The following is a 14,116-nucleotide window of genomic DNA, read 5'->3' as shown; positions in this document are numbered from 1 at the left end:
GTACCAGTACTCCTACTGGCCGGGTAGATTTTTCCATGGTTCATGCTCCCGGTCATTTCTCCCATTGGAGCTGTTCATGGCAGGTTTTATCGATCTCATTTCCCATCCCCGATTCTCGCACCGGGTCCGCAGATTATGATCCAATATATATGTTGAGCGAGCCCGAGTATCGTCCCGATTAATTTGAAATGGCATATGAGAGTAGAAGAATAAGAGCATAAGCATGGTCCTACATGAATTGTACATATATGGAAGCCGCCTCTGATATTCCCGAATCCCTTCGACACAATTTGTATAGAAACTATTGATCGTAGCAATAAAGCTATATCTTGCGAAACACGCTATCGTATTAATGCGGGATACGAATCACCCCTTTTACGGCCGGTTCATCCGCGCGGCCCCCGAGTAGACGAGGCTGAGCATGAGAGCATTCACATGAGACTGTAGGAGGGCCGCGTCCGCTCGAGCCGCCCGTCTGAATCAGATCCGTGTTACGCTTTCGCATCCATTAGAGATCCGGTGTTGCTTATTCTTCCTTCTGCGATCACGTTGATCGCCTGACAAACTCCGTTGCTCTGTCAAACTCGCGCGCTGCTATTGAGCTCAGTCACCGGCGTTGTGGATTCCTCCCAGCGGAGGCTCGATAATTGAAGAAGATGCACGACGTAGACCGCAACCGTCTGTCGATCTTTTTCGAGGCCGCGAAAGCCGTCTGTTGATAATATCGGGTGCTAAGACCCTTGGGCTGCGATGAGACGACTCTACGGTTTCCTTGAGCTCTTCGACGGAATTCCGATCGAGAGACGGCGGCCTCGTGTCATCGTCTCCCGATTCCAGGCAGAAAAGGTCCTTGGCGTCAATGACAGCTGGTCTCACGAAATCCTGAAGGAAAAACGGTACAATCGACACGGTTTCCCCCTTGATTCCCTTAGAAACGGGGGAAGAATCCTCACCGCGAGATAGCGACCGATGCACCCAAGGCGTTCCAGCTCCCCTGCTACCATGTTCCGGTCTCTGCTCTGCGTTCCTATGTAGAGAAGTAGTAGAAGCGGGCTCTGGAGCGGGACGAATTCTCCGAAATCAGCGAAATCAGCAACCTCTCAAGGAGCCATGGAGACCTCAGGCTCCATCGAAATCGGAGCCCTGGTTCGCGGCTCCTGTCTCGAACAGACCGTATATGACGTCATGAGTGTCAGGGAACATACGACGGAGCTCCCGATAAGATCACTGGACCCATACCTGTATCAATGTGACGAGAAGAAGGATTAGGAATGTCATCTTCCGACCGATAGCCAGCCTCGGTATTCGGAGCGCACCACTTTGAGATCCCGAGATGAATGATGACCAGAAGCAGAATTCCCGCGATGACTCCAGATCGCGTCTGTCCCCAGCTGAGAGACTCGATCAAACGAAACAATCGCGGTCGCGATGTTCTGGCATCCGACGTAGATGCCCGCTCGCGATTGTTTCTGCTGTAATGGAGGCCGTCATCGCCGCCCTTGCAGCCTCGCGCGATCCTCCCCGAGGAGACGCTGACGCCTGAGATGGGAAGACGAGCTTCCCGACATGACGTATTTCCGGGCCTATGGGGACCAGTGGCGAATCCAGGAATCCTCCGAGGGGGGCATTCAGGTCGCCCCGCTCCCCTGGATCCGCCACTGATGGAGACTTCGTCACTGAGTCCCAAGCCAGCTTAAGCAAAGGGGTGTTTTCATGTGAGAATCGAGAAGCTCCGAGCTTTCTCTGGAAATTGAGAGTTGTCAGTGGAGTGACCATCCGGACTCTCTCGATCAGAGGCAGGCCGTGCCTCCGTGATACCCGAGCGGACGGGCTGAATTTATTCTTAGAGTCTTTTCGTGCCCGCCGATTTTCGATCTTAATCCCCCAGAAATCTGATGCAGCTGAAAACCGGCGGGGCGCCTCCGGAGGATTCCCCCGTCCTCATTGCTTTGGGTCTTTAGGGAAGACAGTCTCAGAAAATTCGAAAATGGCGCCCCTGGCCAGCGGATGACGACCTCCTCTCTGCCGCTCGGGTGGTTTCGTTTTCATAAATTCGCGGAACAGTGCTCGGCGATTTTCACTTCGCGAAGTGCCGGAAAAGAGAGCATCTCTACCGCCATGGTGGATTACAGCAAGTGGAAGAAAATCGAGGTAAGAAGCAGAACTGCGTCTGTCCGATGCCTCCTCGCGGGGAAGCTCCGCCTGTTCGCTGTCAGAGAACGCTTCGGTTAGCGTTCCGCGGTCCCAGTCTCGACTGTTCTAGAAGCGCCCGGGCTACTCTCCGTAGAGGGGAGACCGCGAATTTTTTCCCTTGTCTTTGTTCCTCGAGGAGTGGAAATTTATCAACACATATCCTTCGGAGACCTCTGAGTATCGGACGGGACTGGATTTCCAATGGAAGGAGATCCCCCTCCCCAGTTTCATTGTCCAAATGTCATACCCCTACGATCATTGTTCTCCGACTCCGTGCGGAGATCGAATACTCCTCGTTGGTTTGGCTCGTCTTTGACAGCAGAGATGGAATGGGTCTCGCGAGAACTCACGTAGTACTCCCTCATACCGAGTTTTCTCTCTGGAGAATTCGGCGAGAGGTTCGTTGTTTTCAAGAGATCATCTGATTGTCGCAGGTGTCAGACGATGAGGACGAAACTCATCCGAACATCGACACCCCGTCGTTGTTCAAGTGGAGGCATGAGGCTCGTATAGAGCGCGAAGCCGAGTTCAAGAAGAAGAAACAGGACCTCTTGGACAAGGTGAAGAAAGCCGAGAAAGAAGTAGCGGAGGCCAAGAAATCCTACGAAGGCCTGACAGGTACGTACGCATTGATGGAAAATCTGGCAGACAACATCAAAGGGGTTGAGTTCAGATGTCTTCAGCCCCGTAGTGATGAGTATGAGGCGCTCTAAGATTGAATATCCCTTCCAGGGAAGGAGCTGGACGCTGCGAAGAAAAACGCTTTGAAAGTCGAGAAGAAGCTTAAAGCCCTCAATGAGGAGAAAGCGGCGCTCGAGAAAGAAGAGCGACTGATGCCTCTGAATGTTGACAATCTATCGAAGGACGGATTCCAGAGGACCTATCTCAACGAGTCGAAACCGAGGGACACGTCGATGGATAACCTGAGCGAGGAGGAGAAGGAAAAACTCCAAAGAGTGAGTGATACATGATGTCGGGCGAGCTTCCCCCCATCGCTCCCGATGATCCCATCTTGGCTTTAGTCCGTGGGTCAGACTTAAGATAGCGATCTGCCATCCTTACCAAAACTTCCGCTGGATCGGCCTCGCGATAAGCAGTCAATGTAAACCCGACTCTGGTGACAAAAGGTTTTCCCCCGACTTCCTGATTAGTTCTTGTCTCCGGAGTCATCTGGCGGGGAATTTATCTTCTGATCAATCTCCTCCGAGCCGTCCTGACACGTAATGCTGTCGGCTCGTGACTAGTGATGATATCCTCTCATTACGCCGTGGAGAAATAATAGCTCCGAGCTCCCTTTCATTCCTGACGAGAGAGCTCCGTTTATGAAGCATCATTGTTTTTCAGGAATTTCTGAACAAATACGAGAAGGACATAAAAGCCTTTGGCATGCTCCAAAAGTTCGATGATTCCCGACGATACCTCCAAGAGCGTCCTCACTTGGTTTGCAACTTCACAAACAATTATCTCATCATTTGGTAAGTTGGCACCTTCTCCGCGTTCAGATTGCGCGTCTGTACAAAGTACTGCATTCAGGAGTGGAGGCTCGCGCATGGTTGTGGAATTTCCTAATCGACTTGTCTTCGCGCAGGTGCTTGAACCTGGAAATGGAGGAGAAGCACGACCTGGCCGCCCATGTTGCCCATCAGTCGACCTGCATGAATTACATTCTGGAGCTAGCCAAACAGCTGGATGTTGATCCTCGTAGTTGCGTCAGCTCTTTCTTCAACCGAATTCAGACCGCGGATAAGGTCAGATCCTGAGAAAAAAATAGACCGCAGAATAATCAGGGATGCAAACTTGAGGCAGCCCGTGGAGAGCACTCTGAGCACAGCTTCCCCCAATCTCCCCGAATCGTTGCGGGCGACTCATCCCACTCTACTCTCCTCCGCAGGTCTACAAGGACGCCTTCGACGACGAGTTGAAGGCTCTGATCAGCCGTGTGAAGAACAGAGCCCAGGAGAAATTGGAAGTCGCTATGAAGGAGGTTGAGGAAGAGGAACGGCAGAAAAGGCTCGGACCCGGCGGTCTCGATCCCCAAGAAGTTTTCGCGACTTTGCCAGAGGAACTTCAGAAATGTTTCGAGACCCGAGACATGGATTTATTGAAACAAGTCATCGTACGCATGGATGAGAAGGATGCCAGGTGGGTGGAATGAATTCCCCCGATTTCTATCGTGGACGAAGGGACACGTTTGTGGAGTGCTTCGTGTCTAGGGTAGAGCGGTGGAGACGTGAAGGTTCTCCGTGGGATTCCCTTGTCGGATGAGTCTCCGATCCAAGTTCCTCGAGAAATTTACTGGCGACACATCCACGAATTGCATACCGGTTTTGTGCAAGCCCCGCTTGTTTTCTCAGGTACCACATGAATCGTTGTATACAATCCGGATTGTGGGTCCCCGATGCTTCCACCCTGGCGAAGGACGAAGACGAAGAGGACGCAGAACCGGGAGAAAATACGAAGAAAAGTGGAGACGGAGCGCAAGCCGAGTCTGCCAAGTCGGCCGTCAAGGAACCGCTTGATGTGAAGAAGAAATCCGCTTCAGAGAGCAAAAAGCAGGAACCAGCGGATGGAGTCGCCAAGATTCCGACCGACAAAGATCAGAAGTCTCCAGAGGCCAAAAAAGACGAGAGCTCGAAAGTCCCAGATTCTGCGGAAGGCGACCACGAAGTTTGAGTCGTTCTAACTATTTTCCTCCATATCCACAACAGAGATCCCAAGAACGAGTCGAAAATAAAACGTTGAACTCTCCCAAGTCTACGTCTCGCACTGACCGTAGGGAAGCTGTATTCGTAGAACGATCAGTTCCGTTAGACCAGCCTATTTGTTCGCTGATATCAAAATCGCTTGGGAGTCTCCATGTACAGATCGATGTAATAATCACTGGACGAGAACGCAATTTCAATAAAGAATCTTGCAGTGTTTGAGCATAGCTGGTCGTGTTCATCGAGACCCTCCCATCGCCAGGGGCTCTCCGGAGCCAAATGAACACGTGTCGCTTTTTCATCTGATCCAATCGTAGACAAGCTGCGATCTCGACACCGAAGCCCGACTAATTCACTTCGCGTGGGAATCAAAAATTCCCTAAATTCACTTCGCGGACGGGGATCTGCGGGTCTGGCACGTATGGGGTGGAATGGGAGAACTGTTGCCTCACTAGGAGAACAATCCTGTCGTCGTTTCTTTCCCATACATGAGCGGAGTTTTGAAGAAACCCCTTCGATTCGTCAATGCCTGCCTCTCTCGTGAATAACTCCTAACCAGCGAAGGACTCTCACCCGGATAGAATCTCTAGTTCCGTGATTCGGCGATAATGAGAATTGGAATCCGCTATTTCCCGGTCGACAGGACGAAACATTCGCACAGAGTCATCCTTCGCTCCGCGTGCGCTCAGAAGGCCTACTCTTCCAGCACGGTAGACTAAATCGTCACCGAGTCGTCGGAGCTCCGACGAAGGTTCGAGCTCGTTAAGGGGATCTTGAGCGGCTCCAACGTGCAGTGTCACGCATCTACCTCGGTTTCCCGACCGACGTGTCCAATGACCGTGCGCGGAGATATGAATGTCTGCGATCCCTCGGCTGAGTCGCGCAGGCAGCCTCCGGTGTTCGTTTCTTTGCTCACTCACAAACTCATAAGTCAGACGGACAATCCTCAGGATCGCATCATTATTGCTCGCGAATGTGAAGGCTCCTGGGCAGTTTGGAAGCTTCTCCGAAGCAAAGGCCATATGCAAAACCTATTCAGAAGTGTTTCTCTCCGCTCCGGACTGTGCTGTTATCAATCGTCTTTCTGTCCAGCGAGCTGACAGCGGCTGAGGCACGCCGCTGTCATAGAGCACCAGCTTCGTCTTTCTCCTTGAGCTTATTCTCAAAAACATTGTTTTATCAAAGGGAGAATTATGAGCGTTCCGGGGACAATCGTCGTGGTCGTTCATTCCCGGAGATTTCCATGTTTCTCGTCTTCATGTTCAGCAATTACCAAGCATGGTGTTGGTGACCGCCGGTATCGCGGCGCCGAAGTCGAAGAAGTACACGTTCTCGTTCTGTTCTCCGCTGAGACTCATGTTCTGTCGGCCTTCCCGAATGAACTGACTCCGTCACGTCGGACGCGTGGACTAATGCTGGATCTCTCCATTCTTCTCGAAGAACACTTTTATTCAATTTTGAGTCCGCTTCCCATTTGGAGAATTATGCTCTTGGGCTGGGATAATGCGTGCTCCTGAGAATTCGTTTCAATTCCTTCGCCGGAGAGTAACGTCGCGTCGGCCACCGGCTCAGTCAGTCGCCGGAACATCCGAAGTTGCTCATGACAACCCTTATGTGCTCCGGAGAATAAAGAGCGCTCGGGTAATTGAACGATTATGCGGTCGCGCGCTGCGGGCCTGCGCGCGGAAGCAAGAGTTTACCGTAATCAAGACACTTGGGAGATCGCCAACATCACTTAGGATATCAACATCTACTTTTGGACAGCGCTCCGATGGTTTCTCGCAGATCGAGACCATTCAACTCCCTCGACGTCGCGACGGCTATTGTAACGAGTCTCTTAATTATGAATGAATCGTAATTCTCTGACTGGTATGATTAATCGCGGCGGCAACAGAGAATCCGGTTCGGATCCCGAATGCGGAAGAAATCAATGTTCTGTCCGGGGGAACAGGTGCGGACCTTCTTACGGGAGTGTGTCCAAAAAGAAATCTCGGGTGAGTCGTGAGGAATATTCTGAAGGGAGCTAACGAGATGTTTCGATCACAATGCATTTCTATCAAGTCCTATAGCGTTGATGGAAACAGCTCTGAAGCTCTTAATCGAATCGACCTTGACGTTGTGAACTCGTTTCGGTTTTTCGACTCAACCAGCAGTATGGAAGTCTTTCGTTCCGTCGAAAGTTCTCAGAAAGCTGCCGCAGGAAGGATTGTCCAATCTAACATGCCTGTCTCGCGAATCTCCTTGGGAGGCTACTGTGAAGTTTTTTGGGGAATATCGTGTCACTGAATGTAATCGACTGACTGACTGATTGATCGATCGATCGGATCTTTGATGTATCGATGTAAATATCTTGGGACGAGCTCCGTCTGATGAGGATATCGATCCTGTCGGCTCTACCGCGGCATACCGTCGCTAGCTAAGTCATGAGAGCCAGATCTCCCCGAGTAATTAGTCCGACGAATGTAGAAGTTTCCCCGGGATCGGAGACCTCATTCTATCGATCCCGCATCTGTGAATTTCCTTAGCTGTCCAAGCCTGAAACAACGCGTTGGACTCTTCACTATTACAAATAGTTCTATCAGCTCGTTCTCCTCCGGTGATTGATGAAATTCTTAGCGGTCGCAACAGATGTAGGGAGAGGGAAGACGTTCACGATTTAAAAACAGTGGAAAAGATTATTTTCTGTGTGTTGTATGTGTGTTCGTCCGATAAAGTCTCCCTGTTGGTGGTCCTCCTCCTCGATGGCATCTAAGGAACATAGCTATCGGATCACAACACGCTCGGTTCCCAGGGGCTACACGACTGTTAAAAGCCGTGTTGCCACCGAGGCAGCATAGAGCCCTGCACTTCATCCAATGTTATGCGGTGGTAGCACTTGTTGCCGGCAGGAATTCTTGTCAGAATCAAGCGAAGAAAACCGGGTTCCCTTTTTCTCTGAAAAAATCTTGAATCGTCTTTCGGGCCGTGAGCTCAGGTTCTAAAACAGTCCCGGAACTCGCCCGGGTGAATATCCAATAGGATCCGCAAGGGCAAAAAGCGTCCTCCATAAATATAGTAGCAGCCGATTTGCCATTAATGTTCGCTTGTCTATGATGGATGCCCATCTCTAGCGACTGCTTATCGCGACAAACAGCACGGCCTATGAAGAATCGGTGCTTGACGGCTAATCAATGGTGTTTAGTTATTCGAGGAAGGATATCGGGGCTCGTCGAGTGAATCTCGTGCGGTATCAGCTGCACCTACCTTCTTCTTCGATTCGTATTCATTCTATCCCCGCGTTCATGCTGATGCAGAACCGATAATGAATTGATCCGACTCGTTACCGGAAGATCGATGCGCAGCAGATACCGGAGAAAAATTTTGAGAGAGAAGAATTAATGGGGCTGCTTTGTTTAGGAGAAGAATTATCCCATTAGCGGGCATTCACGCGCATTACGAAGGGATAATGACATAAAATGGCGTGTCTAGCGAGTTTTGCATTCACTCCGGGAGCCCCCGATGCGAGCAACATCCGATTCCGGTGGTGATATTTGTTCGGGTGAATTTCAAGAATCCATCTATGTACCGTCCCGCGGGGTCTCCGCGGATAGACGTCCGTCCATCCGCCCGTCTGTTCGCACTGATCTCATAGAGATCTGCCGTTTGATTGGATGCGAGCTCACGCGAAGTAAGCTCAAGCTCGTCGTCGGCTCGGGTTCGGCCCGCATGGCTGACCGCAGGCATCTTCGATCGCTAGCTGTTGACGGGGCTCGGTCGTGATTGCGTCCACCGCCATCGAACGGAGAGTGACAGTGAAGTGAAACTATAAAAACATTACTCAATTCATTCGTAGCGAAGGCACCGTTCGCTATTGTGACAGTTCGGGACAGGAGCGGACAGGCGGACGCGAGGGTTCTGCTTTCGTCAGTAATGGAATCCGATTAGGCGGTGGCTATCGGTACATGTGGCTGACATTTGGATATTGGTGACCATTGGCATTACATAACCGCGGTCTGGTATTTGACGTTCCAGTGCTCCTTTGACATGATCTCGCAGAATACATTGCAAGACGTGAATTCTCCTCCTTCAGCAAAGTTCCTGAGCTCGAAGTCCCAATGAGCTGAGTCGACCGCAGCGATCCCGTGGGACACCCCGCGGATTCCTCGCGGAGGAGAATTCAGACTCCGGTACATTTCAGTCTTTCACCAGGTGACGGAATGTAGGCTCCAGGCGGTATTGCAACCCACACGACCAAGCATACCGGAAGTCGGGGGAAAAACGACGGATCGTGGGCAACCAGGTAGAGCAGGCGAACAACCCATTGTGTGGAGGAGGGAATCCCCACTAGAAAATGGAGAACTGGCAGTGGCTGCTGAGGACGCGGAGACTACCTTGCGGGAGGAACTGAATATCCTGACGTCGTAGAGACGAGAATGCGGAAGTACTCCCCGGAAGGCGTCAAAAGATCACGGATCGCTAATAGGGTCTCAACCCTTCGAGGACGTGACATTCTCGGCAGTCCACCATCGTCGCTCACATAGTTCGTGGTCGAGCCGTGTCCACGATTCTCCAGGAAATCGATCCCCCTAAGATGCCCTATCGCTCATTGTCTTACCGCAACCATCTGGAAAGTCTTGTGGGATTTTGAGAAAGACGTCTCAATCTCTCAGTCCGATGTTTCGGCGAGTGGCTCCCTGAGAAAACACATCCCACGCACATACCGGACACATTTGTCTCGAAGTGGTCGCTTCTAAAATAAGCTGCCCTATGGATGAACATGACAACATGTAACTTAGCTGCAGCGAAACAGGTTAATTGAGGATTCGGACCAAGTTCTGTAGGACATGAGCCGACAAATAAATAATTGCCCGGTCATTACCGAATCAATTCTCGAAGAATCGATGCGCGAGATGGCCGCTCGTCTCCAGCAAGCGAGTGGAGCAGCTGTAATGTCTTTCGAGCGTTCATTAAGATGTTCTATCAGAAGACTATGAACGTTTGTTTAACAATACCGGTATATCCAATCTCTTATCGAAGTCATGTAGGGACTTCTCGTCCGACGGGTACCATCAAGCTAAACTCTTGGTCCATCCGGATGCCGAGCGTGAGCCCGAGATCCTGATCTCTGTATTTGACCGAATGATGTGGCTCTCGCCACCGTGTCGCAGCCAATGAAGCTCTTCCCGAAGTTTCGCGAGATATTCCCCGGATCTCCGCATTCTGTCTAAATGAGCCTCATCCCCGAGAGAGCTCTCGGACATTTCTAGCTTTGGCCAGCCTTGAGCTAAATACGGTATCACAATACAGAAAACTTGTAGGTCGACATAACCCGTTTGATAACACGTTGAGCGACGACAACGGCATTTGTTGGCCAAGCTCACAATGCCGGAGCGAGTTAGTGCTGAAGGATGCCGAACGCCTCGTTTGAATACTCTGTTGCTCAGAATTGTAAATTGCGAGAATATCGGCGATCATAATGAACTACGACATGTGCAGCTCACCGAGTGAAAGTCAATGATGTCAGCGACTGAAAACAATGCGAAGGAATCGCATTGCGGAGAAAACGTTGTGGTTGTTCCATTAGTAGTCTTCGATTTTTTTTTCAAGTATCCTTCTGCGGCGTGCTGCCGGTGTTGTTTTCACTTTTTATTTTCATGAATCGTGAGCTTGTCGTCCATCTAGTGCGGTAAATCTATGTAAATTATTGGAACCTAGAATATGAGGTCCGGACAGTTCTTCTGATTGTGACAATTAATGCTAATATCGACATGAACGACGCCCTAATTGCCGGGTGCCGTTCCTCCAGTCGTCGGCCGGTTCGTCAACGGGACGGTGAATTTTCCCCGGTGCGCCGGCTCGACCGAAACACCAAAATACCGTCTTCGCTTGGGTGCCGAACGCTGTGTCGGCGCAAGATGCCAGCTGCCGTTCCGTTCACGATTTCTGGCTGTGTCGTCGAATCCGCACATCGATTGCATAACATAATCTCCATCGGCAATCTTATCGAAATGTACAACTCATAACAAAGTTCACAGAAGGCTGAACGGGTCGAGTTCGGGGCGCCGCCATCGATGGCTAACCCATCGCTTTCGTACGATCAGAAACAACGACGGCAACTCTGCCACGAACAGTCGAACTCTCATCCGAACTAGCTGAAACACGCAACAGAGCACCTTGCTTCCGAACAGATTTCTATGCAGATGACGAGATTTACCTTCACCTTGCTGTTATGTTGGCAGAGTGTCCGAATAGGAGGCTTTGAATGCAATTTTTCAAGAAGATGAAAGGGAGTAATTATTCATAGAACGCATTCAAACACTGCTCAGTCCCACAATCAGCACCGGTTCTTCTGATTTGTTGACTGAGTGAGTGAGCGAAGGAGCGAAAGTGACACGTCTCAGCAGTCGCTTTCATTGTCAAGTCCATCGGCATGCTTCTCTCGAGTGGCCATTGGCCATCCGGGGGAAGAGAGAGCCGATGGGCACAAGTTCAACACACGTTCTGCACAGGTTCATCGTATAGCTCGAGATGGGATTCCTCGCGGATCATGAATGTCCCATCCGAACCTCATCGTGGTTCTCAATCGAATGCGACGAGAGTCGTCGAGCAAAAAAGCCGGGATTTTCCTCAAGCGCCATGAGAGTGAAGCGGGACTGATTCGGCCATGGACGAAATTCCCCGGCTCTCCGCGTAGAGCTGAGGTGGTCTGTTCCGAACTTCCAAAATCATCGGAGTATCGATGCGAATACTTGCTATCTCTAGAGTCCATTAGACACCACTGCCGATCGGCTCTCAATTCAGTCGAGGGTCCTTCGTTCTGACTCACTGAATGATTGATTCTATTGCTTTTATTGAGCTTGCTGCGGGTCGATTGATGCGCGTATTTGTGCGTGTTATCGTGTGTTCATAGGTGGTCGAGTCCGGCAGCTTTCTCTGTTGACAGAGAGATTCAGAGCGGAGAGGAACTCATCCTGATTCTACTCTGTCCAGCAGTGACACTCTGAATGCGTCGAAGGACCGATCCATATCCCATGTGGATCTCCGGAGACCTCCGTGCTGTACACGGGGAACGATGTGCGAAGGTTATTGTGTGAAGAGCATGTTTCAGCTCATTCTTGCGGTTTGTTCGGGAAAGCCATGAAAGGCATTATCGACAACATATCGATGGAATATCTATAGCACTGGCCGCACGATTGACCAACATTTCTGCTGGGTGTGCGACGGCCAACAATCAAAAAGCACACTGACCGAATAGGTACCTTGCTGACGTCGGCAGAAAACTTTTGCCGCCGTTTTCTACATGGTTGTCCCGTGCGGAAAGATTGGCCGATTGAGACCTTCTGTTATGGACAGAGAAGAGGGGGAAGAAAACGCATGTCTTGTCCCGAGATACGCCTCTATCTTTTTAATTGAGGGAGCGTAAGTGAATTCTCCTGTTTCGCGATGTAGCGCCCGCTTGCAGATAGCGAGTCAAGCTTAAGTTTGAATTGTTCGTCAGTTTGTCGTGAGATAACGAACAAGGGAAAAGGGTTCTTGTCCGTACGTGGTGGCGCAACAATAATTATTTTGTGAAATTATGCAGAAAGCAATTGAAGCCACCTGCCTTGGATCGATAGCGTCTTTTTAGACAACAGCGAGACGCAACCCAGCCTCAAGCTAGATATGACAAAGTATTTTACTTGGAGCGAATGGACACTGGCATACTTGCGTAACACCCATATCGTGTCATTTGCATTTTCCTTTCGTGTGGGAATTGACGTGCTCTGAGCAAGTCATAGAATTCAGAGCAAATGCACTGAACACTAGAGTTGTGATCTGAGTTTGCACGAAATTCCGAATGCACAAGGACTGTATGCCTCGACGAATTTCCGAATTCTTCCGCGCCCGACTCACATGTTTCCGGAGACCATCCCCCCCATATGCACCTCGTGCCTCTGGCCCTACGTCTAATGCGAATTCGAAGGCGAATTAACTCTTAGCGTTCTTCTTCAGCGGTTGATTTATGCTAATTTCATGAGACTTCAGTACAAATGTTTGTTCGTCGAGCAGCGTCCCGCTACGCTATGAAATTTAACTCAATTCCGCTGGGCAGTTACGTTGCCGAGGCGAGTCAACTGATCTCCACCTGAGATATTCGGTCGCCCTGTACCTCCATCTGTCTCTCATTTCCACGACCGATCGATGCCCAGAAGAGCGCAATAATCGTTTGTTGGCGAATTGAATTTGAAATAATTTACGCGGTCCCATCATTACTCATCGTTATCGGCAGTTGACATCGTCGGACAAGGAGCTGTGAAATCGAACACTCTGCTCGCTCCTCTGCGAGTCTTTCCTCTTCAACAGTCCAGCTACTGCTGCTGGTACTGTGGACAACGAAACTTCTGTGTCATGCTGAGCTGCGTGATGCTTTTCGGCGAAATTAATAGATAAATACAATATCTGAGCTAGCTACAGTTTTTCGATCAACGCGACTGCGGCCAAGTAGATCAGGCCACACCAGCCCGGGTGTCTGTCGAGCGAACGAGATACCCCACTGCTCTGAGCGGTCTGAACGTCATGGTGCTGTCTCGTGCGGAGGGTCAGTGGCTCGACAAGAAATAGAGGATGAGATGCTCAGGACTGCTCCGAAAAGAATTCCAGCAGAGTGTCTCACTCTTCCCGTCTCCCTGATACTACTTCAACCATTTATTAACTGTTGACCAGTTTATATACCTAATTTAAATATACGAGATTTACATCAACATGGACAGCGACACTTTCTTCGTGCAATGCCGAAGATGATCTCACTGATACACCTCTATTCAGCGATCGGGCGAGCGACCACGTGAGAGCCGTTGCTGATGAACGTCTTTCATGCTCCACCGTACTCTATTCGCTGTTCACTTCACGACTTCGGTAAAGTCGGTGAGCGTTCGATTTTTTCAGCCCGAACGATTCACCTATATCACCAGATCCTGCACCGGAAGGAAGATACTCGAAACATTGCTCATGCAATGTTTCGGGACAGTTTACGTTCAGCAATTCCGATCTAATCGTAGCGGAGTTTTCGTAGAGAAGAATTCTGTCGGTGACGATTATTCTTATCGGGTTTTCTCCACACTAGCGTGGGATATCGCTGCATATATTTTCCGAGAATGGGCTAGTCTACGGCGCGGCGTATAGTACGAGTCATATCTGTCCCTGATCATTATCGTCCGATGGGAAGCGATGAATCCTCTCTGAGGTAGGCTCGAGTCCCGCTC

The 14,116-nt window shown here is 50.3% G+C and overlaps 1 protein-coding gene across 1 annotated transcript; it reads left to right on the top strand.

Annotated features, from left to right (window-relative positions):
- Nucleotides 1–2,035: 2,035 nt before the first annotated feature.
- Cdc37 (cell division cycle protein 37) lies at nt 2,036–5,118 on the top strand. The gene is made up of 7 exons (XM_003740223.2): nt 2,036–2,151; nt 2,628–2,811; nt 2,926–3,149; nt 3,538–3,668; nt 3,782–3,941; nt 4,085–4,335; nt 4,548–5,118. The coding sequence occupies exons 1-7, from the start codon at nt 2,119–2,121 to the stop codon at nt 4,864–4,866; spliced, it is 1,302 nt and encodes a 433-aa protein (XP_003740271.1). The 5' UTR covers nt 2,036–2,118; the 3' UTR covers nt 4,867–5,118.
- Nucleotides 5,119–14,116: the final 8,998 nt, after the last annotated feature.

Source organism: Galendromus occidentalis, unplaced genomic scaffold (genome assembly GCF_000255335.2).
Source record: "Galendromus occidentalis unplaced genomic scaffold, Mocc_1.1 scf7180000076870, whole genome shotgun sequence".
NCBI lineage: Eukaryota > Metazoa > Arthropoda > Arachnida > Mesostigmata > Phytoseiidae > Galendromus > Galendromus occidentalis.
This window is presented reverse-complemented; position numbering and strand designations above follow the sequence as displayed.